At 43.6% G+C, this 20,676-nt stretch overlaps 2 protein-coding genes across 4 annotated transcripts in view; one reads left to right on the top strand and one right to left on the bottom strand.

Moving 5' to 3' along the window:
• Positions 1 to 11,743, bottom strand: part of POMT2 (protein O-mannosyltransferase 2) — a 24,133-nt gene extending 12,390 nt beyond the window's left edge. For both annotated transcript variants that reach the window (XM_065752080.1, XM_065752088.1), the window contains exons 1-10: positions 11,453 to 11,743; positions 11,156 to 11,240; positions 10,291 to 10,395; positions 9,136 to 9,244; positions 8,183 to 8,291; positions 6,359 to 6,518; positions 3,894 to 4,000; positions 2,782 to 2,864; positions 2,216 to 2,325; positions 360 to 426 (exon numbers count right to left, since the gene is read on the bottom strand). In XM_065752080.1, the coding sequence (XP_065608152.1) occupies positions 360 to 426; positions 2,216 to 2,325; positions 2,782 to 2,864; positions 3,894 to 4,000; positions 6,359 to 6,518; positions 8,183 to 8,291; positions 9,136 to 9,244; positions 10,291 to 10,395; positions 11,156 to 11,240; positions 11,453 to 11,646 (1,129 nt within the window). In that variant the 5' untranslated portion in view covers positions 11,647 to 11,743. The remainder of the gene's footprint in view (positions 1 to 359; positions 427 to 2,215; positions 2,326 to 2,781; positions 2,865 to 3,893; positions 4,001 to 6,358; positions 6,519 to 8,182; positions 8,292 to 9,135; positions 9,245 to 10,290; positions 10,396 to 11,155; positions 11,241 to 11,452) is intronic.
• Positions 11,671 to 20,676, top strand: GSTZ1 (glutathione S-transferase zeta 1). Of its 2 annotated transcripts, none has more exons than XM_065752302.1 (9): positions 11,671 to 11,778; positions 13,299 to 13,350; positions 14,264 to 14,331; positions 15,014 to 15,094; positions 15,569 to 15,694; positions 16,195 to 16,270; positions 17,086 to 17,138; positions 19,549 to 19,598; positions 20,209 to 20,676. In XM_065752302.1, exons 1-9 carry the CDS (start codon positions 11,758 to 11,760, stop codon positions 20,333 to 20,335), a joined length of 654 nt encoding a protein of 217 aa, XP_065608374.1. In that variant the 5' UTR covers positions 11,671 to 11,757; the 3' UTR covers positions 20,336 to 20,676. The 2 variants fall into 2 exon arrangements, with proteins under 2 accessions (XP_065608374.1, XP_065608366.1); XM_065752294.1 differs by lacking the exon at positions 11,671 to 11,778 and adding an exon at positions 12,666 to 12,763.

Raw genomic sequence — 20,676 nt, 5'->3', positions numbered from 1 at the left:
GCCACTTGGATACCAGGTATCAGAGCATACTGGGAACCCCCTTCACTGGGACCCAGAGCCACAATAAGAGATTCCACAAGATATGGATTGAGCTCACATTAACTTCCTCTCTGCTATTTGGAGCCCTATCTGGTGACTTTCAGCTGAGAAAAGCTTATTTACTTTAACTGTACAACATGGAGAAAAGAAAACAAGCAATAACACGGCAGACACAAACGCAGAGTCAGATTGCCCTTGCTCTCCCTTCCACCTCATCTTCATATCTATGAAGTATATTTTGCCCTGGAGGGAACTTAAAATATTTATGTTAAAAAAAATGAAGTAGCAGTTATAAAAGACTCTTTACCAGTATTTGTTACCTGTATCTGAATCATGCTTCTTTATAATCCACAGGTTATTCAAATCTTTATGTAAGTAGGCTGTGACCTAAAAGCAGAAAATAAACTATTTCACTAAACAAGAAAAAAGCTGGTGATAGCAAAGATGCACTCATCAGCAGATCGAAGCCTAAATGAATGCATTACTAACACAGAAAAACTCAGCATGACTTAGGATATTCCACCCTAGAAGGCCAATTGCTGGCCACTGCATAACCCAGACCACATCTTTTCATCAGGGTACAGCACATCTGCTCTGGAGGACTAAATTAAACAGCAGTTCACTTGCCCCATGAATAACAGCTTCCAGACAACCAGCTTGCCCTCCTCCCACACTATTTCAGAGGTTCCTTCTAAAGCAACAGGGTATCTAAACCTGAACTTTGTGAATAATCACTGACTAACATGAGTAGATGGAAAAAGCATTGGCTTTATAAACTGGCATCACTAGAGATTTATAACAACAGCCTGATTAAGATAACTGTAATACTACTGACAAAAGCTCCCAAGTAAGGACTGGGGGTCAGTTCCTAAAGCAGTACGTGTTAACCAACTAATCTTCACTAGCTTTCTCAGCTTCACTTACAGTAATTGCTCTTACTGCTTCCAAGAGCAGGGAAGGCCACCTGGCCTCAGAGTGCTGCTACAGAAGGCCACACTTCCAAGCAGGAGGAACTGTGCCCTCTCTCTTCTCCCAGCTGCAGAAGCAGCAAGCTATGCCCTCCAGGACCCCATCACAGTCCAACACCTGTTCCTCCCACTTGGATGGAAGCAGACCACCCAGCGGTGGGTGGCTGAGGCAGAACATACACACAGTAGCAGGGTAAGGGATCTTCACCCTTTCCCACCCACCCCAAAAGGAAACTCCCATCAGCACCCTCCAATTCCCCCTTGCTTGCTTTTACTACCATAAAGCATGTTCTACATTTAAATTCAGCCTGTTCTTGAGCCAGTTTTGGTATTATAGCTCCATCTACAGTAATAAACATCAATGCTACCTGACAGTAATGAAAGTATTTTTGGCTGGGAAAGACAGCGAGAAAAGATTTATTAAGGTTCATTTTTGAAAATCCTTCCTCATAACAGAGACTGAGTAAAGTTAAAAATAAACACTTGTTTTTCTCCAGAAACTTTCCATCAAACAGTCCAGAACAATTTTTAGTCACCAACAGGTAAACTACGAAGTGTATCTTGGGAAAGCCACAGAAGCTGCAAAGATTTATGAAGCTTGATCATGATGGAGAAAAACAAGAAATGCACTTAATTTCTGTAATAATTAATTAGCAATACTTACATGGTTTCTATTTTTTTCTATTTTCTGGTTAATCGCTTTAACATAAATCCTTTGAGAGCTCAACTAAGCACCTTTCGTTATGGACAGCTTATGAACATACAGATACCCAATTTAGTGAACAAAGCCTTACAAATTCCCTGGTGACAGATGAGGAAAATAAGGCACAAAAGAGAAAGCAATTCACAAAACATCACAGAGGCCTGTGGCAGAAATGGAAACAACACTCAGCACTGAGCAGTTGATTTTAACACAGTAATAGGTTCGTTTTTAATTGTTCTACATATTTCATATTTCATCATATTTCCCTGAGGTAACAACAGCATTTTCATTATAGAACATTATTTTCCACTATTTTTAAGTCCTAGTGGCCTCCATCTATGGAGGTGGGTCTTGCTACTGCAAAGAAGCTTTGTTACTCTCAGTCACCTCCCAGGTGCAAACTGGTGGGCTTTTTTCATTCAAGGTTTCAAGCCAAGTGCATAGCAGTGGCACAAAGAAGATAAGAGATGCTGAGAAGAAGGCAGTTCTGCAGCAGGACACCCACCTGCTGCTGGCGAGCCCCAACGCCCTCTGGGTAGAGGTGCCAGTGGGAGTGAAGGTAACCCCCTGCCATCCGAAGGTTCTTCATTGTGACCACAGACCCATATGCCAAATCTAAATAGGAAGAAACAAGGGGGAAAAAAGCTTAAGGCAGCTCCTATAAATACCTCCTGCAGCCAGCCTACAGTGCTCTGATTAGGCATGTGTGTTCCTGCTTTGTTTTGATGAAAGTATGTTTCCTGTTTGAAGCATTAATCCAAATTGCTCATTGTAAGCTTTCCTTCCATCACCATCCACTATTCAGTGAAACTGTTTTAAAAGTTTCAACCAAATACTATATATCTCTCCCATATCATTATAACATAAAGAGAAGCACTAGGTTAAACCTAAGCTAAACAGGTGAAATCTTTTTGTTGTCTGAAACAAAATAAAGACAAAAAAGTGAAGGAGTGAAGGTGCAAGCACACAAAACTGTCATATTTGTCCGGCACTGCCTCGTAGGAGATGTGATTTTTATCTAAACTCACAAATTTTGACAACACAGAACAGTTTACTCCTTCAGACACTCACGCTCTGGAATGGAGACATTATGAAGATTGTTCCCAATCAGCTGAGACTGAAAGGCAGAACTGAAGAAACCATCCCCGGGACCACTACAAAACAGTAAAGAATGTGATAACTTGGAGACTGGAAAAACAAGCACACAAAGTTCCATTGTGCACTATCAGATTGTTTTTAAAGAAGGAAAAAGAAAACCACACCAAAACAAAATAACAGACTTGGTCTCAGGAGAAGAATGATTGGGTTTCTCTTAATTGCACCTCTAATGTGCGAGTCAGCCAGTACACACACTCTTGCAGGAGATGGACAAGGACATGAGAACAAAAAAACGTGTTCCTTCTGGCACTGAACAAAGCACCGTTAACTGTCTTTGTGGGTGCTCATAACAAAAAAAAACATTGCCAGCTAACACTTAAAGAAGTCTCTCCTTGAGGCTTCTTAAGTCTAATTTCTGCTACGAATTAAATGGTAAAATCAGCTCACTTAAACTGAAAAAATAATCAATTTAATTTTACACTCTCGTTAATGGTTAAATGCTTTATTCATCTCATCTCTTATGGCAGCATATGGGAAATTATCATTTTACTGCTGCTTTCCAAATAAAAAGCCCTCCTTAGCTGCAGGTATTCGGACTACAGTTCTCTGTATAGGAACATTAGGAACACTTACCAGACATTTTTCATCACAGTCAAAGCATTTTTCAGGAATGCACTGCCTTTTATTTATTTTTTTTTTGGGGGGGGAGGGGAAAGGGAGGGGAAGGGTGAGGGAGGGAGAAGGAGCAGGGGTTGCTTTTTAATTTAAAGGAAAAAAAAGAATGGATTTGAGACATTTGCAGGTCCAGGAAGAATAGAGGGGAAAAAAAAAAAAGATACAGAGGATTTGGTCAGGATACTTGTTTCACATGTCAGAATGTCTCAAGCTCAAATTCTGTTTCACTGCCAGCTTGGCCAGAGTCCCTCTCTAATAACAATGCAGGAGTCTGGGAAGGGAATTAAACAAAGACACAGCTCATGGCTGTGCTTTTGATGCTGTAAATGGAGAAATCCATAGTCAATGGTCTTTAATTCAGAGAAGACAGATGATTTTTCTTCTGTAGAAAAAAAATAGAAGTAAAATACCTTTTATTTAATACTGCAAAATGAACAGCAAACATTGTCACGTAGAGGGTGAGAGGAAGCACGATGAGGCAGAGCACTCGAGCCAGGAAATGCTTCCCAAACATGACCTGGAACAAACAGGGAAAGGAAATGTGAGGGCACAAGCTACTAGATACACTGTCTCCCTACATAGGTGTGAATGTAACAAGGGCTAAGAGTGTTTCCTACACAGAAACCAGTTCACTTAGAAAGGATACTCTCATACTCTAACCTCTTTCGCTGCTTTGCAGCCAGAAGTTACAAAGAGTCAGCAGCAAATCCTCAGTGTTTCAGCTGCCTTGACACAAAAGCAGTACACTTGATTTAAATTGCTGAGAGGCAGTTTGTACACAGCTGTCCCAGCTTGTGATTGCCTCATCACATCCTGCTACCTCTGCTGGTCATAGAACAAATCATCTAAATACATGATATGGGCAATAGACAGCTGTGGGAGAAGAAAATGGAAAGCTGATTAATGCAAATGTACCTATCTCGTTTGGGGTGGGTTTTTTTTTGTTTTGGTTTGTTTTCTTTTTTTTTCCTAACATGGTACCTATCATGCAATCACTAAGCAAACCACTTTCCACCCCTTAATAACAGATCAATGGATTTCAGAAGCTATTGAAAAGGAAACAGATATAAGGGAAAGTTTTTTATGATAATGGTGGTGAGGGACTAGAACAGGCTGCCCAGAGAGGCAGTGGATGCCTCATCCCTGGAGACAGTCCAGGTCAGGCTGGATGGGACTCCGAGCAACCTGATCAAGCTGTAGGTGTCCCTGTTCAATGCAGGGAGTTGGAGCAATGGCCTTTAAGGGTCCCTTCCAACTCCAATAATTCTATGAAAAAGAGAAGAACATATTACAAAAATAAGAACCTACTGAAGCCAACAGGAGACGCAGCTGCTAAGCACAGGTACTTGAGCAGAACACTTAACAACTACTGGATTTGGAGGAATGCTGATTGATGGCACATAACCACATTTCAGCAGCAGTGGCACACAAGCTAACCTTCAGTCCCTTAGGCAAAACGACTGAAAGAGAAAGCTTTTTCACAAAGATCAAAGCCTACAACTACAGACTTCAATGCAAAGCCAAAAGAGAAAACACACTTGAAGGACTGCATCAAGCAAGTTAGAACAGAGAATCAAGGTAAGCTGAGAATTGTAGGAATCAAACTAGTCCACGAAATACTGCATGTAAGTGCTCATGAGTAGTTTCCTAACAAACGCAGAGATGAGTTATTCAAACTTTATGGGTTTAATTCTCATTTTTTTCCCTCCTCAAGCACCGTGGTTGCCAAATATTTAGTTATTCAGAAAGAAGCATCTAGTTTCTGGAGTAAGTCTCTTTACATATTCTAACACTTAGGGGCTTGCTGCTTTTGCTGCCAGCAGCACAGATGAAATCACTGCACAGCCGTCTGCTGGCAGAAAGCTTAGACATGATGGATTTGTTCCATTTCAAATGCAATTAACCAACTTTGCTCAAGAAGTGCTTCTCTGAAGCTGGAACATTGGATCTTTGCAGCCCACATTGATTCACATTAATCAGAGAAAATAAATCACACAGCAGGAATAGAAAAAGTTCCCCAAGTCCCCCACTGTTTATGAGACAGGACAAAAACAGTAAGTGAAAGAAATAGAATTTTCAAGCTTCAGAAGAGGCTGAGACAAAGAGAAAACTGAACACCTCTCATGCTTGAAGAATTATTTTTTTATCCTGCTGGTTGCAAAATAGTAAATGATCCATCAAGATATTTCTCCCAGTAGTGGATTTCATAGTTCCCAGTATGCAAATATTAGAACAGGGCACCCAAATACGCTAGTGAATTTCTTAGAGCTCAAAAAGGACTAAAAGTAAGTGAAACCAAGCAGTCTCTGGCTCTCACTATCCTCAGGACAAACTGCAGAGTCTGCCCATTACAGAGTTTGCCTAAGGTTCCTGCTGGAACCTTATATTTACAGCATGCTACTGCTGTGCAGCCTGTGCCACTGTACCCAGGAAGCACAGCCTGAGCTTGCTCTGCTTATGCAAACCCAGCACTGCAAGACACACCTGTCTGCCAGGTAGCACGTACTCCTCAGAAGGTCAATAACAGAGCTGAACATCATCATGCTTTGTGCCATTGTACAGCCATTCCCAATGAGCATTTTCAACCTAGACCAAAATAAAATGCATACAACTGGAAAAAGCAAAAACCTTTTTTTTTTGTGCTCTTATAAGATTATACCCTGCTGTAGTACACATTTTTAAAAACATATGGCAATTGTTTTTCCATCTCAATGCTCACCTTTAATCATCGTAATCTACCTGAGATGCCTGTTTGCTGTAGACAGAGTATCACTGTTCTGCTATTTCCACGGTTATCGAAAACTAAAACTACAGAGGTAAAAGAAAACAAAGCAAATAAGTAAATGCTTAACATACAGAAGTTTTAGACACTCACCAGTGACAGGCTGAGGTTTCCCAACAAGTCCCAAAGGTCATGGATTGTGTTCAGACCAACCAGCAGGACTACAAAAAGGCCAACAAACTTCACCCCCATTGCTCCAGCAAGGTTCACTCCAGTCAGACTCAGCCAGAGCCACCAGGAGGCTGAGAATGGCCTACAGGACAGAAAGATGAAGGCAGAGAATTAATGATGGCTACAAGAGTGGGCAGCTGTGACCAGAAAAACAAACAGAAAATTACTACCCCACAAAATTACATTCCATCTTCTTCACAGGAGACCATGAGTAACAGAAAAAAAAAAAACCTATTTTTTCATTATCTAGATGATTCTCATGATGCAAGGATGCCCTTGATGCAGGGTTCAGTGCAACCCCATCACATCAGTGTAGTCAGCCCTGTATTTCCTCTTTATGGAAGAGAGCACAGACATCATGTCTAAAATGAAATACCATTTGAAAGAAAATTTCACATGTAAAAAGCCTGAAATCAGAATTAAGACTTTATTAGTTAGTTCCATAACAATGCGAGCTGACATCGCTCAGAATGCTAAGGGCAAGAAGGAGGGCATCAGAAAAAGAGCAGTCTCTTAAAAAAAAGCAGAAAGGACACAGAGAAGAACATTCATCCAAAGAACAAAACCTGTAGCAAAAAGCAATGAAATTACAAACTAAACTGAAATTGCAGCATAACGCTGAAAGAGGATGACAGGGAATTTAAAAGCCTTTCCCTCCTGACACATCAATACCTGTGCTTTGATTAGAAACCCCTCTGCCCTACTAAGCAACACAAGAGACAAAGCTGGCTTTTAATCTACATAAAATCGACTAGGTAGAGCTAATCCTGTTTTCAAAGACATGAGAAAAAAGTCAGGTCATGGCACATGCAGCTGTATCATGAGCTGATCAAACACTGCCCTGCATCTTGATGCTTGCACAGCCTGGGGCAAGTTGATTGGAATGGCCTCATACAGCCCCATATGACTCTGTAGGCTGTTTCAGCCATGCTTGCTACAAACACACCAAGACTTAAAAGATCCATTCTTGAACACTGCAGGAAACAAAAAATGCTCATATAGCATTCTAAGATTTTATCCCTCAAATTCTGGATGCATTGTGTAACTGCTCTGTACAGCTGAGCCACAAAGAAGCCCTTTGACATACCCAAACAGCTACAAATCACCACTCCCCTTGGATAAGTCATAAGTCTACAGGAAATATCCTAATCATCATCCTACTGTATTTCTTAAGTTATTGATACCAACCTCTATAAATCCAACAAATTACACTCTCTACCTAGTGGGATTTATAAATACTTGTAAGATTACCACCATGGTTCAGCTCTGTTTCTCTGGCCTACAGACAAAGTGTCTGAGCCAAGACAGCATATTAATATTTTTGCCATTAAGGAGCAAAGCCTTGAGCAAGCCACAAGTATCTTTCATTCCTCTGTTTCTAAACGACGATGTCCTATGCCATATTCTTTCCAGTCAAGGAGCTTTAAAAAGCTTTAAACTTCATTTTAAGGATTAACAGTTTCATAACCACTATTTCTGCTGAAATTCCTCTTCCTGCAAAAATAACGTATTTAAGTCTCTCTCCCGGTTTACCTCTGCCATAATTCTTTCTCCCTTGTTTCACAAACACTTGTAATAAAGATTTATCTCCTCTACCATGCATCACTTTCACTTCTAAGTTTCCTGGAACAACCTAGTATTGGCCATTCACACAGACTACCAAGTTTCAGATGTGTTTAAAAATTACTTTATCCATGCAAAAGTTGAGTACCTACAGTTTAAAAAAAGAAAAAATCTTTATCTTACCTATCTGCACAGGAGTTAGACTTCACCATACTCAGAACAGCTCCCATAAGGAAGAACATCAGAATGGGGTCAAGCAGAATGTACTGAGACAAAGTAATACAGCCCGTATCTGCAGACACACAACAATGGCAGAAATGTTTGCAGTTACAAAGTGAATCTAACATGGCAGGAAGACAGTTTATTTGGTGTAGCTGAGTCAAAACGAACAAGGGCAATTTTAGAACCTGAAGCAGGCTGGAACAACTAAATGTCTAATTGGGTAACAAATAAACTTTCACACACAAATCAGGCAGTAGAGCAGTACCTGTGAAACAGCACTCATGGAGTGGCATTAACATATTGAGATGGAGAGTGCTGCAGACAGCAGTGATTAGTCTACTAAAGCATCAGAATGGTGCCTGAGGATGATGCAGAAGGAAAAGTCATCTTTCAGACATCATCTATAAAAAAATGAATACGACTCAGGAATTTTAAGTCCCTGTGCCTTGATATCTGCATCTCCTGATAACATTTTGATTTGAGCAGTTTCATTTGCAATGCTCATTGCTCCACTGTTAGCTCAATTCCACAAGGAACATTACTTATTTCTTACTGTGAACTCTTCCATAGTAGTGTGGCTGGTTATTAAATATCTCTGCAGCTCATATGGGAGACATCAATATATCACCAGTGGGCAAAATTATTCCTGACTGTGCACATTGTAAAAATTCTTAAAAGTGCTGTGAAATGTAGTCCAATGCTGGGATCATGCACATAACAGAGGCAACTATAAACATTTGACTGCAAAATCCTCTGAAGGATTGCCAGTTAAAAAGTCTTATATAAAACAGAACAACTTGGCCTTTGGGAATCTATCTCATCAGGCATAACAACCTGCTAGGTAACACATGGTAAGCCAGAAATGACATTCCCTGAATTCACTTATTCCAGTTTGCTGCAGCAGGAACACCTACCAAAAATAAGGATGAAAGCTGTGAGTAATGCTGCTGGCAGCGACTTGGACAGCTCTAGCACTGTGAGGTAAGCGAAGGGAACCAGGCAGGAGCCGAGGAATGCACAGAACTGCAGGAAAAGTAATGAGAGGAGTTATACCCTTCCCCAAGGTTAAGGGGAACATCTCTTTCCTTCATGCAGTATACTCATCCGCAACAGACGGTGCTGCAGTTACTGAACTGACTCACTAATATCACCAGACAAAAGCCAAGTGAGCAAGGGTACTGCTCAAAGAACAACAGTTGCTTACTCTGTTCTGCCTCTAGAGGTGTCATGAACAACAGTTAGTCATTATCTTTCTAGACAACATCAGATATTCATAAAAACATGTCAAGTAGACACACTGCATCTCCACCATACTCAACTTATTTCAACAAGATATTACAATATGAAATCTAAGAACAAAGTATACCTCTATCTGACATCTTTAGCAGATCACCTTCTCTAGGCAAATGAGAGTAGGGGTTACTAAAGAACAAAGTACAGAGAACTCTGCTTAGAGAAATACGGAATCATGAGTAGCTAAAGACTGGATAAGTAAACCAAGGACTTCCAGTTTTTATCCTTTTTTCCAGGCACCAGCAACTGGCAGCTCTTTTGACCTGTGTTATCTGCTGCCATGCTTATGGCTCTAAGTCTCCCTTGGTAAAAGCATAGCCAAGATTTCAGGTAGAATACCACTCCAAATAGTAATCTCCCCACTCTGGCTCATTCAGCTTGATGCCACTGGAGGCAGAATGATCCTGGCTTTCTTGAGATCCTCAACTCCCAGTCACGAAGGACTCCAGCAGAGCACAGCACAATGAGCAGAAGCCCAAGCTCAGTACTGTTCCGTCTGTAGGATAGTCAATACACCTGCCCTACTCAAGACTGTAATCCCTTTAAATTCACAGTAAGAGATGTCCTCAAGAATCACCTCACTTTTCACATGGCCTCTCACAGCCAGACATCAGGATTTACTCTCAGTACAACTACCAGCATTCTTTTAGGGAGCTTAGAGACAAGGCACAAGGCTAAACAGACCTCTGATCTAATCCAGTAAAGCTGCTCTTAAGACTCTGTACTGAAAAACACAGGAGAGCTAAAAAACTTGATACTAGCCTTTCATGCCTTACCCCTCTCATTCCTATATAGTTGTGCTGTTCGTATCTGTCCCCTGGCTTTTGGAATGGAAATGTACCATCGTATCCAGTCAGGTAGCCAGCAAGTCCAATCAGCATCTGAAATAAATGTGAAAGAAAAAAAAAAGGTGAAAGAACTGGTGAGGAAAATTCACTGGAGGAACGAGAACATAAAACAGCAGCAGGTAAGATTTTCATACAAGCCAAGTCCAATTCACAGGACAATAACTTAATTCAGACACATCGTCCAAACAATAGTTTCTGCACAGAATTCACATGCATTCATTGTCCAAACGCAACATCAGAAGAGATCAAAACTTTGGCTGCTGACTGCAATGACAACTGCAGGCTTGCAGCCCTGTGTGTGGGGTTTAGCAGAGAGAATCCTGTCTCTGTAGATGCTCCCACAGCTCTCTATTCACACAGCTTAAGGAGGCTCAGCCTGAAAGGAAGACAACCTGAGGCAGAAGATATGTAGCCTTATCAACACTGTTCAAACCGCCTCTTACTGCTAGGACAAGTTCCCTTGCAGCACAGCAAGCCACAGCTTTGTGGCAAGCATTCAAGTTGCAGAGAAGCCATCAAAAACCATTTGCTTCCTTTACTCTGTATGCTTCAGTTAAACATCCCCTCCGGACCACACAGCTCATTTCTCAACTTCCACGCATTCAAGCCTTCCCAATACCCAACAGCAACACTGATTTGTTTCCTCATTCTTGGTATTTCCACATCTGCTTGGGATGCAGAACACAAACTCCATGAAGCCAACAGCAGCCAGGAAAGGTGTTGGCGTTCACCGCAGCCTTCAACCAGAAAGAAGAGGATGAGTCCCTGGAACACACACAGCAGTGACATTTACCTTCCCCAAAGGAGGATGGACATCAAAGAAGAAAGTCCGGTTAATGTAGTAACTTCCCATCTTCCCAAAGTGAGTTTCATCCCAACTGGAAAAAAACAAACACAGAACAACCTATTGCAATGCTGACAACTGTCAAAAATCCAGGATGGATTTTTCCTCCCATTTTTAATCGTGTAAAGGGTACTGCCACACATTCTACAAAGGACAGCACACTACATTCACTGGGACGACAACGTGGAGCGCGCCGCAGCCTTAACAGGCAGGGTTTTTCCTAAGAGCCTGATCCCCGGCCCGTACCAGACGTGCGGCGGCTCGGGCAGGCGGTGGAAGCGGGAGGCGAAGCTGAGGACGGTGACGAGGCCCAGCGCGGCCCGCCAGCCCGCCGGAGGACGAGGAGCGAGCGGGGGGATGTGCGGCGCTCCCTGCAGCCGGCGCGCTCCCCGCTGCCGGAGCGGGCCCGGCCCGGCCCTGCCGCCCGCCACCGCAGGCATGGACGGGGCTCCGCCGCGCCGCAGCAGGCCGGGCGCGGGGCGAGCCGGGAGGCGGAGAGCGGGGCACGCCGGGAGCCGTAGTGCTGCCGGAGCGCCGGGGCCGCAGCCGGGATGAGCGCCGCCGCGTCCAAGGTACCGGCGGCTTCGGGAAGGGGGCGGGCGGCAGCGGCGGGCAGAGCCGCTGGAAGGCGGCGTTTCCCCGTTCCAATCGCTCACCGGCCGGTTGTTGCTTTCCGGTGCCCGCAGGCTCGCGGAAGGGAAGAGATGGTGGTTAATAAGGAGAGATCCGCAGCTCTGTGCTCTTGAAATTATAGAGGGAAGTAATTAGCTTAACACGATTTAGTTACAAACGATAGCGCAGGTCGCAAAGTGACAAGGAGCTGTAGAGAGGGTCGAGAGAAACGTCTCTGCCGGCTGAGGGATGAAAGCCTGCAAGAAGTGTGGTGAAAGAAATGAGATTGCAGGCCAGAAAGTTATCAGCGAGGTCCCCAGAAAAACGAGTCAAGTAGTATCTCATAGACACTATATGTTTCCCAATTTTTTGGTATTTAGAAGTTTCTGTTTCTTTCTCTGCAGCCTAGTATGAGATTTGGGCTGGTACTGATGGGAGGTGGGCAGCAGGAGCCCCGGGGACCCTCCTCCAGGAGCTGGCAGCTGCTGCCCAGTGTAACAGAAGCATTGCACACGGCTTCAGTTCCATCACTTTGTTTCCCCGAGCTGTGTTTCTACATTGGCAACTGCTGGGAGCCTGTCAGTCCCTCTTGCTCTCTTATTTATCCAGGACAAAAAGCTAGAGAAAGAAGTATGGCTCCTAAATGTTTTCATAGAATGGCTTAGGTTGGAAGGGACCTCCAAGCTGGTTAGTATGTTCTGATAGCACGGCTGGGCTGCCACACAGCATGTGCAGATGCATGTGCAGCTGGCTGCAGTTCCCAGGACTGAATCCAACTGGCTGGTTACATGTGACATGAGCATAGATTTGGGGGCATGGTCCTTTACTTATTGGCTGTAGGAGAAAATCCTTCCCTCATCCCAGCTGAGTTAAAGGGGAAATAGAAGTAGCAGTTCTTTTATTTTCCGGACTGAACTGCACATGCTGACCATGGCTTCAGAAAAGGTGAGAGCTTGGCTGGGGTGAAAATGCCGGAAAGCTGGCTTGGTGCTGAAGTTCAGGTGAAGATGAGTTGTCTGCCCTCTTGGCATCCATTTTGAACAGCAGTAGGTCTCAATTGGAAAGATGCTAGTTGTGCCCTTCTTGGCTTGGAAAAGTTGTTTTATGCTACGGAAATATCTAGTGGTGGTGCTTGGCACAATCACTGAGGAATTAGCTTCAAAAATACATGACAGGAGAAAAATTAGCAGTATCTGATAGGGACAAAGAGGGAAACCTTGTAGGGGAAAATTTTAAGATCACTTGTATATTGCTGAAAACAGATGCAACTGAAGATTCAGAGGGCTGGCATGAAAAAGCAGAGCACTAACTGTACAGCCAGAACAGGAACAGACACTTCCAGAAAGGAGCTCTCCCCTAGCAAACCTTGCTCTGCTGTATCTTACAGCTCCTGAAATGTTTTCTGGCCATGCACTGTCCTCCTTTAAAATACTCTGGTATTCCCACCACATAACCACTTCATCTGTCTTTCTTTTCTCAGCCAATACTTTACAGCTACTTCCGAAGCTCCTGTTCATGGAGAGTGAGAATTGGTAAGAACTAGTTTTATGACCTGGCACTGCTGTGGCATCATCCCCTTTCACTGACAAGATTAGTCAATTATTAGAGATCAGCAAACATGAACCTGGCACAGTGACGCTGCATTCACTTCACCCTGCTCCGGACTGGGAGGGAACACCACAGGCTACCTAGAGCTGCAGGAGGAGAGAGGAGCAGACAGCAAGTCTTCTCACTTAGCAGGGAATCTGAGGGTGTCCTTTATAGTCATCCAACATTCAAGCAGGAAGGTGTATGTGGCTGGTATAAACTTCCCTGCAGTTTTCTGTGCTGCAGGGCAGAAGCAGCAGCTCACTCCTCAACTGTGGACAAGCCTTGCTCAACAGGCTTTCCAAGAGTTTTCTATTCTCTTAATATTTTTTGCAGATTAGTATCTGCAGCTAGTCACAGGAAACTACTTTTGTAAAGCTAACTTGATGCAAATGTTTGTTTGTTCCACATTATTTCAAGGGACGCTAGACTCTGTTTTATACCCATACTGCATCAGATCACCCTAAGAGCCTAGTGGGACTGGGAATGGATCCTACTTAGACTGAGACAGTCTTGAACATAATTTGGGAGGTGAGCACAGGATCCCTGCTCGCTCTACCTAAGCATCTGTCAGCAAGTGCTGTACTGCAAAGAGTGGCAGAGCTTGGTTTGAATAATACAGTGTTTTTGCCAAGACTGCTCTTCAGTGTTTTGGTCCTTGATTCACACTTGGTCCTTCATAGAGTGCTATCTTCTCATTGGACTCTGGCTGCCTTTCTTGAAGGACAGGGTTTTATTTTTAGTTTTAAAGCCTTTTTTTTTTCTTCCAAATGGAGACAGTAACATTTCCCTGGGACCAGTACCAGTGAAACTGGTCTCAGTGTGCCTGACTGAAGCTGTGTACTCTCTTCTCCCTAGCACTGGCTCTTAAAGGTATTGCCTATGACCAGGTACCAGTGAACCTTGTGAAGGATGGCGGGCAGCAGGTAAGGATACAGCTACCATTGGTCCATCCAAGGGTACTGAACTTGGGGATCACTAGGAGAACTGGGATGAGCACTAAGGAAAGTTACTAAATTCCTCATAGCTTCTCTGTAGTAGTTGCTTTCAATCAGTATTCCTTGGGATGCAAAGTAAAATGAGATTATTGCAGGAGACTAAAGTTTTTCCCCTCTGCCTTAAAGATCTGTGATTGAATTTCATGAAGCTGAAGATCTTTTGCTCCTGTATAGCACGATATAACCAAACATATCTAGCATCAGCAAGGGAGGGCAGAACAGAGAGGGGGCATCCAAAAGATGCCGAAAGATACAGCGCAAGGCTTTAAACGGCCTGTCAAAGGGAGGGCTGTGTTGCCAGAAGAGGTCTCCAATTAGAATGGTAATAGTGATACTGCTGTACTGCCACCTGTCCTGAGCTTGGCATTGATGGATTTTAAAGAGGTAAGGCAATCTCACCCTGGGTGAAGTAATCTCTGAGCCTCGTTGGGAACTTGCTGTAGTAGGCTAATAATACAGCATAACTTACTGCAAATGTTAGCACTGAGGCAGAGGGAAATGTCAGGTTAAAAAAGCAAAAAAAAAAAAAAAAAAAAAAAAAGCCCTGTGTTCTAGAGGAAGAAAACAAGAAAAAATTCTGCTTGAAATAATCTTGGGTTCATTTCCACAGTTTTCAACTGAATTCAAGGCAGTGAATCCAATGCAGCAAGTCCCAGCCTTGAAAATTGATGGTATCACCATTACTCAGTCGGTGAGTTAACAGCCAGATCACTGCTAACCATTGAATCGAGCTGCTGACCAGAAGGCAGGGGGGAAGCTTTCCCTTTGTGTTACCTCAGACCTCTCATCTGTGCATTACAGAACAAATAACATTTGTGATAAAGAATCCTACTTTGGGGAAAAAAATAGCACGTAACCCCTACAGGGAAACTCTTGTCAAAGACTCAAGCTCAACTCAGCTTTGGTTCAGGATCCCACCTTTTACTGAGCAGTTTGTAGTCTGGCTTAGAGTGCTGTTCCCTGGTTTGTCTGAAATTACAGTAGGTCTAAATCAGAAGATCTTAACCAAGCATTTAAGGGGATATGCTGTTGCTCAGACTAGCAACAAATTCTATTCAAAAGCTATTGTATTCTGGTGGACCAGCTAGGATCTCCCTTTTTCTGGATGCATACTATTCTACTTTTCCCCCGTTCTCTAATAACCTTCCTTCTCTGTTCATTTCAGCTGGCTATAATTCAGTACCTAGATGACACTCGTCCTAACCCCAGGCTCTTGCCCCAGGATCCAAAGAAGAGAGCCCAAGTCAGAATGATCTCGGACCACATTGCTTCTGGCATTCAGCCACTCCAGGTACTGCCTGGTCATATCCATGTAAATGAGAAAAACAGGATGGATTTCCAGGAGTTTATACCTTTTTAAAAGCTCAGTCTCTTTACACTGTTGTTGGCCAGTAGAGTGGCAGACCTTAAGCCTGTGTGCTAGCAGATGAAATTTTTGCTTAGCCTCTGCCTGATCTGCCAATGGCAACAGAATTTCATACAAAGAAAATCCCACAAGACCCCAGAGTTCTTTCCAGAAACAACTGAACCCATATTGTTTCAGTGAGGGTATACAGTGTTTAAACAGGAGTGAGCCCAAGAACTTGTGCAGAAGAATACCATGGTTTCTGTTACAGAAGAACAGGTCTAGGAGAGAGAAGAGCACATAGTTCAGCAAGAGGGAGGTCAGGGCTGACTCGGAAGACCTAGTTCAGGCAGGGCACTCAGGCTTGGCACCTCTCGATATCCCCTCCCTAGGCAAAGTCCAGCCAACAGCAGTCCTTCTAATCTGGAGATTGCTTGCCTTCACAGAATTTGAGCGTCCTGAATAAAATGGGGGACAGAAAAATGGAATGGGCTCAGCAGTGCATCACGTCTGGATTCCAAGGTACATCCAGCATTCAGAATGCTCAGCACTTTCACTGCCTTTCAAAACTATTAGGCAGCATGCTGCACCACTGGAGCCCTACATTCTCCTCAACCAGGCTGGGAGACACAGTGGTCTTCCTGCTCAGAATCCCTTGTCCAGGACTTCTAGCTCTCTAGGGTCGTGGAGGAAAAATGCTGTCCACAGTATGTTTCCAGTGCTAAGCATGGAAGAGAAAAAGCCTGGGGTCATCCTTTACGCCACCACTGCTGATTTACCCTGAAGTATGAGAGCTGACAGCACTTCTGCTTTCCACTCAGCTGCTCACAAAGTACTGCCTTTTGCTTTGAACAATCAACCTCTATTGGTATTATTTTGTCTAAAGAAATCTGATGGCAAACTTCCACAGAATCTAGCAAATAGCTATTTCTTTAATTCCCTATGAGAAATAGAGAGCTTTCTGTTTCCTCCAAACTTTCACCCATACACTAGAATGGCTGTCCATTTTCACTTCTGGTAGATACAGACTGAACTTTTTAACTTTTCCTCTTCCCACTCTCACATATCTCCACATTGTGCTCCTAGAACCTTAGCTGCATTGCCTGAAACAACCGAAATCACCTCGGTCCTAAAAGGCTGAGGGATACCAAAGACTCCTGTAACTATGCTGCTGTGGGAATTTTGTTCTTTCTAGATTCTGTCCTGTACTGCATCTTTTTCATACTCTTCTCAGAGTTAAAATGTCCTTGTTCATAATTCACAGTCAAAAAGGTCTCTGGGGTTCCTTTCAAATGATTTTCCAATGCCTTACTCCAGCATACTGCTTCTCTTGGCAGCACTAGAACAAATTCTGCAGCACACTGCTGGACGGTACTGTGTGGGAGATGAGGTAAGTATCAGAGAGCTATGTATCGTATAATATGTCCCAGCATGTTCCATGAACCAGGAAAGGGAGTTAGCTGTAGAGACACAGCTCAACCATATCCTGTGCCTTGCATTATGTGCAGTGTCTGTACTATAAGAAAAAAAGCCATATGAATCCTACTTAGACCATTACTGACTTACAAATAGCTATTGAGATGTTTACTTGTCCCTGCCTATATATAACCTGCTGCCAGATCCTGCACTTCTGTCTAGGATCTGGGAACTGGCTACCACTAAACAATGTGGGAACAGGCTATGTACTTTCGTTGTCCACATGTGTAGAGATAGGATCAGGAAAGCCAAGGCACAGATGGAATTGAATTTGGCAAGGGATGTGAAAAAGGGGTTCTATAAGTACATAGACAAGAGGAGACAGACCAAGGAAAGTGATCCCCCTCTGATAAACAAGAATGGAGAACTGGCTTCCTCAGTCATGGAAAAAGCTGAGGTACTCAGTAAGTGCTCTGCCTCAGTTTTCACTGGTTCTCAGGTTCTCCACATCTGCCAGGACCCCAAACCTCTAGGTGTGAGTGAGAGGAGCAGATTCCATCCCACTGTAACAGTGGAAGGAGTCCAAGGCCTCCTCACAAAACTGAATGTATGTTAAGTCCATGGGGCCAGATGATATGCATCCCAGGGTTCTGAGAGAGATGGCTGATGTGGTTGCCGAGCCACTCTCCATCATATTGGAAAAAACACGGCTGTTGGGTGAAATCCCTGGTGACTGGAAAGAGGGAAACTTTACTCCCATTTTTAAAAAAAGGGAGAAAGCATGATCTGGGGAACTACAGGCTGGTGAACCTCACCTCTGTGCCTGGGAAGATCATGAAGCAGATCATCCTGGTTACCATGTTAAGGCACGTAGAAGATGAAGAGGTGACCTGAGATAGACAGCATGGCTTCACCAAGGGCAAATCTTGCCTGACCAATCTGGTGGCCATCTGTGATGGAATGATGGCATTGGAGGACAGGGGAAGGAAGGGTAATGGATGTCATCTACCTGGACTTCCACCAAGCCTTTGACACAGTCCTCACCACATCCTTCTCTCTAAATTGGAGAGGTATGCATTTGAAAGATGGATTGGTCAGTGGATTAAGAACAGGTTGGCTGGTCACAGCCAAAGGGGTGTGATCAACAGTTCTATGTCTGTATGGAGACCAGTCACAAGTGGTGATGCCCAGGGGTCAGTCTTGGGACCGGTGCTCTTCAGCATCTGTTTACATGGGTTGATAGTGATAGGACAAGGGGGAATGATTTTAAACTAAGGGAAGATTAAGATTAGATGTTAGGAAGAAGTTTTTCCACTCAGAGGGTGGTGATGCACTGGAACAGGTTACCCAGAGAGGTTGAGGCTGCTCTATCCCTGGAGGCATTCAAGGCAAGGCTGGATGGGCTCTGGGCAGCATGGTCTAGTGGTTGGTGACCCTGCCCATGGCAGGGGGGTTGAAACTAGATGATCTTTGAGGTCCTTTATCAACCCAGGCCATTCTATGATTCTATGATGATTCTTTTCATCTTTAGTAGATTTAGAGTTCAAAGTGTCCTGTCTTAGGGGCAAAGCTCAGCTAAGAGCAGGTTCTGCTCTTAGCTCTGTCCTGTGTAAACTTCAACCAAGTTGTATCATTTTGCCACTGTTTCTTCAATTTTAATATAAGCATTCTTCAGAAAGAGATTGCATACAGGCTGTTCTAGCCCTTTCCAAACTAGAGGCAACTCAGACCTCTTCCATTTAGCAATCTGGTTTGGTAGACAATGAAATCCTTCCTATAAAAGGGGCGAAAATACAAGTAATGAGATCTCATGCTGGAAAGTATAGTGTCCTCTGAAAGGTGCCCACAACTTCACGACCTGGGGAATAGTGTGGAAATAGTTGCCTTTTGTGCAGTTAGGCAGCTAACTGTATTATATATAGTAAGCGTTCTTTTCAGATTGCAAGTCCCTGAGCCTGTAAAGGTCCTATCATTCAGCAGTTCCTGATCTCGGTGGGAGCTTTGATGCTCCTGCAATGCAAACAAGCAAAATATACTTGTCTTCTCCCAGCCATGCAATGCCTATACCCATTTCCCAAACTTCTCCCTCTGCAGCTTGCTGGCAGACTTGTCTGCTTACTGCCAGTTGCTTTAGAAGCACTGTGTGCTTGAGGTCACCATGACCAGCTAATAATTACAAAGCTCCCTAGGACTGATAGCTTTTGTGCTAGTGACTTCTTTAAGGTTCCTTTCCTATCACTGCTGTGGCTTTATTAATGCTCAATTAAATAATGGGATTATTGTGACAACTCTTCAGTTCATCCTAAAACTATCTATGAGACCATATCAGATACCACTAGCTGAAAAAGTAATACTTCGATCTCTTTTCTGTGCTCCATTTGCAGGTATCCATGGCTGATCTGTGCTTGGCACCTCAAGTTGGCAATGCTGAAAGGTAACTAAGGCTAAGCTTGAGGTGTTCTTCAAGGGCACCTACTCCTTATGCCAGGCTGGGAGAACTTCTGCTTCTACTTGTGTTAGGAAAGATCCCTCCTGCCTGCCCTATTCCATTATAGTAAAAATTAATGCAGAGTAGCATCTATCATAAGTTCTTTGTCTCTTGGAGGCTTTTGGAAATGAGGAGCTGGTCTTTCTTCCCAGAAGCCCCTGGAGGAAGCTCAGTCTGTGTCCTTATAGAAAAGATAAGACCATCTCCACCCTACATCCTCTCTCCCTCTTTGCCCTGTATATACATTGCACAAGGCAGAGGAAAGAGTAACCGGACTATATTTGTCAAAAATCCTAAACCTATGCAAGTAGTGGCTGCAAGATTCCCAAGAAACCCATACCACCTTCTTACCATAAGCTGCACACTACTTAAAAGCCTAGTGAAAGTGGAAGAGCTAACAAGCTTTTCCTTTAGCATTTATTTTTAAACCTACAAGAATGAACTCTTCTTAATGCAGATGTTTGACGTGCTGACACCGGTCAGGCACAGCACACTGCTTTGTCCTTCTGCTCACTGGCTGTCTGACTGTACCTCACAAATTCTTCTCCTTTTGCAGATACGGTGTGAACCTGAGTCCATATCCTACAATAACTAGAATAAACAAAGCTCTCCTGGATTTAGAGGCATTCAAAGTAAGCCACCCATCCCGGCAGCCAGATACTCCTGCAGAGCTGCGATCTTAAAGCCCTTCTACCCATTAAATCAAGTAGCTGGCATGGCTAGGATGACAAAAGCTACAGCTCAAATAGGACTTGAGTGCTGGTAGGAAGCCCTGTACTAACGTCTCGGTGTACAGGACAGCTGATTTGACCTCTTCCCTATGTCCAGCAGCAATCCTGCAGAATTAATAAAGGTCTGTTCAGAGCAAAGCTATAATCAGAAATATATAACCAGCTCACTCTCATCTGCTGAAAATTATGGCAATCTCTTCCTTCTCCCACTCACAGACAGCGCCCTCTACATTTTCCTAGTCCACAGCTGCAAACTATTTCCCAAAGGAAGAAATCCCATATTATGTGCCCTC

The sequence above is a fragment of the Cyrtonyx montezumae genome, unplaced genomic scaffold (genome assembly GCF_038088225.1).
Source record: "Cyrtonyx montezumae isolate F1298 unplaced genomic scaffold, pur_monq_1.0 scaffold_10, whole genome shotgun sequence".
NCBI lineage: Eukaryota > Metazoa > Chordata > Aves > Galliformes > Odontophoridae > Cyrtonyx > Cyrtonyx montezumae.
The sequence above is the reverse complement of the archived record's forward strand: the minus strand, read 5'-3'. Positions and strand labels throughout refer to the sequence as shown.

Excerpts from the sequence above, each read along its gene's own strand:
- GSTZ1 (XM_065752294.1), top strand. The coding sequence starts at position 12,740 with ATGCTGACCATGGCTTCAGAAAAG. Across the intron at positions 15,095-15,568 it reads GTATCACCATTACTCAGTCG|CTGGCTATAATTCAGTACCT; the intron begins GTGAGTTAACAG and ends TGTTCATTTCAG. Across the intron at positions 17,139-19,548 it reads GGTACTGTGTGGGAGATGAG|GTATCCATGGCTGATCTGTG; the intron begins GTAAGTATCAGA and ends CTCCATTTGCAG.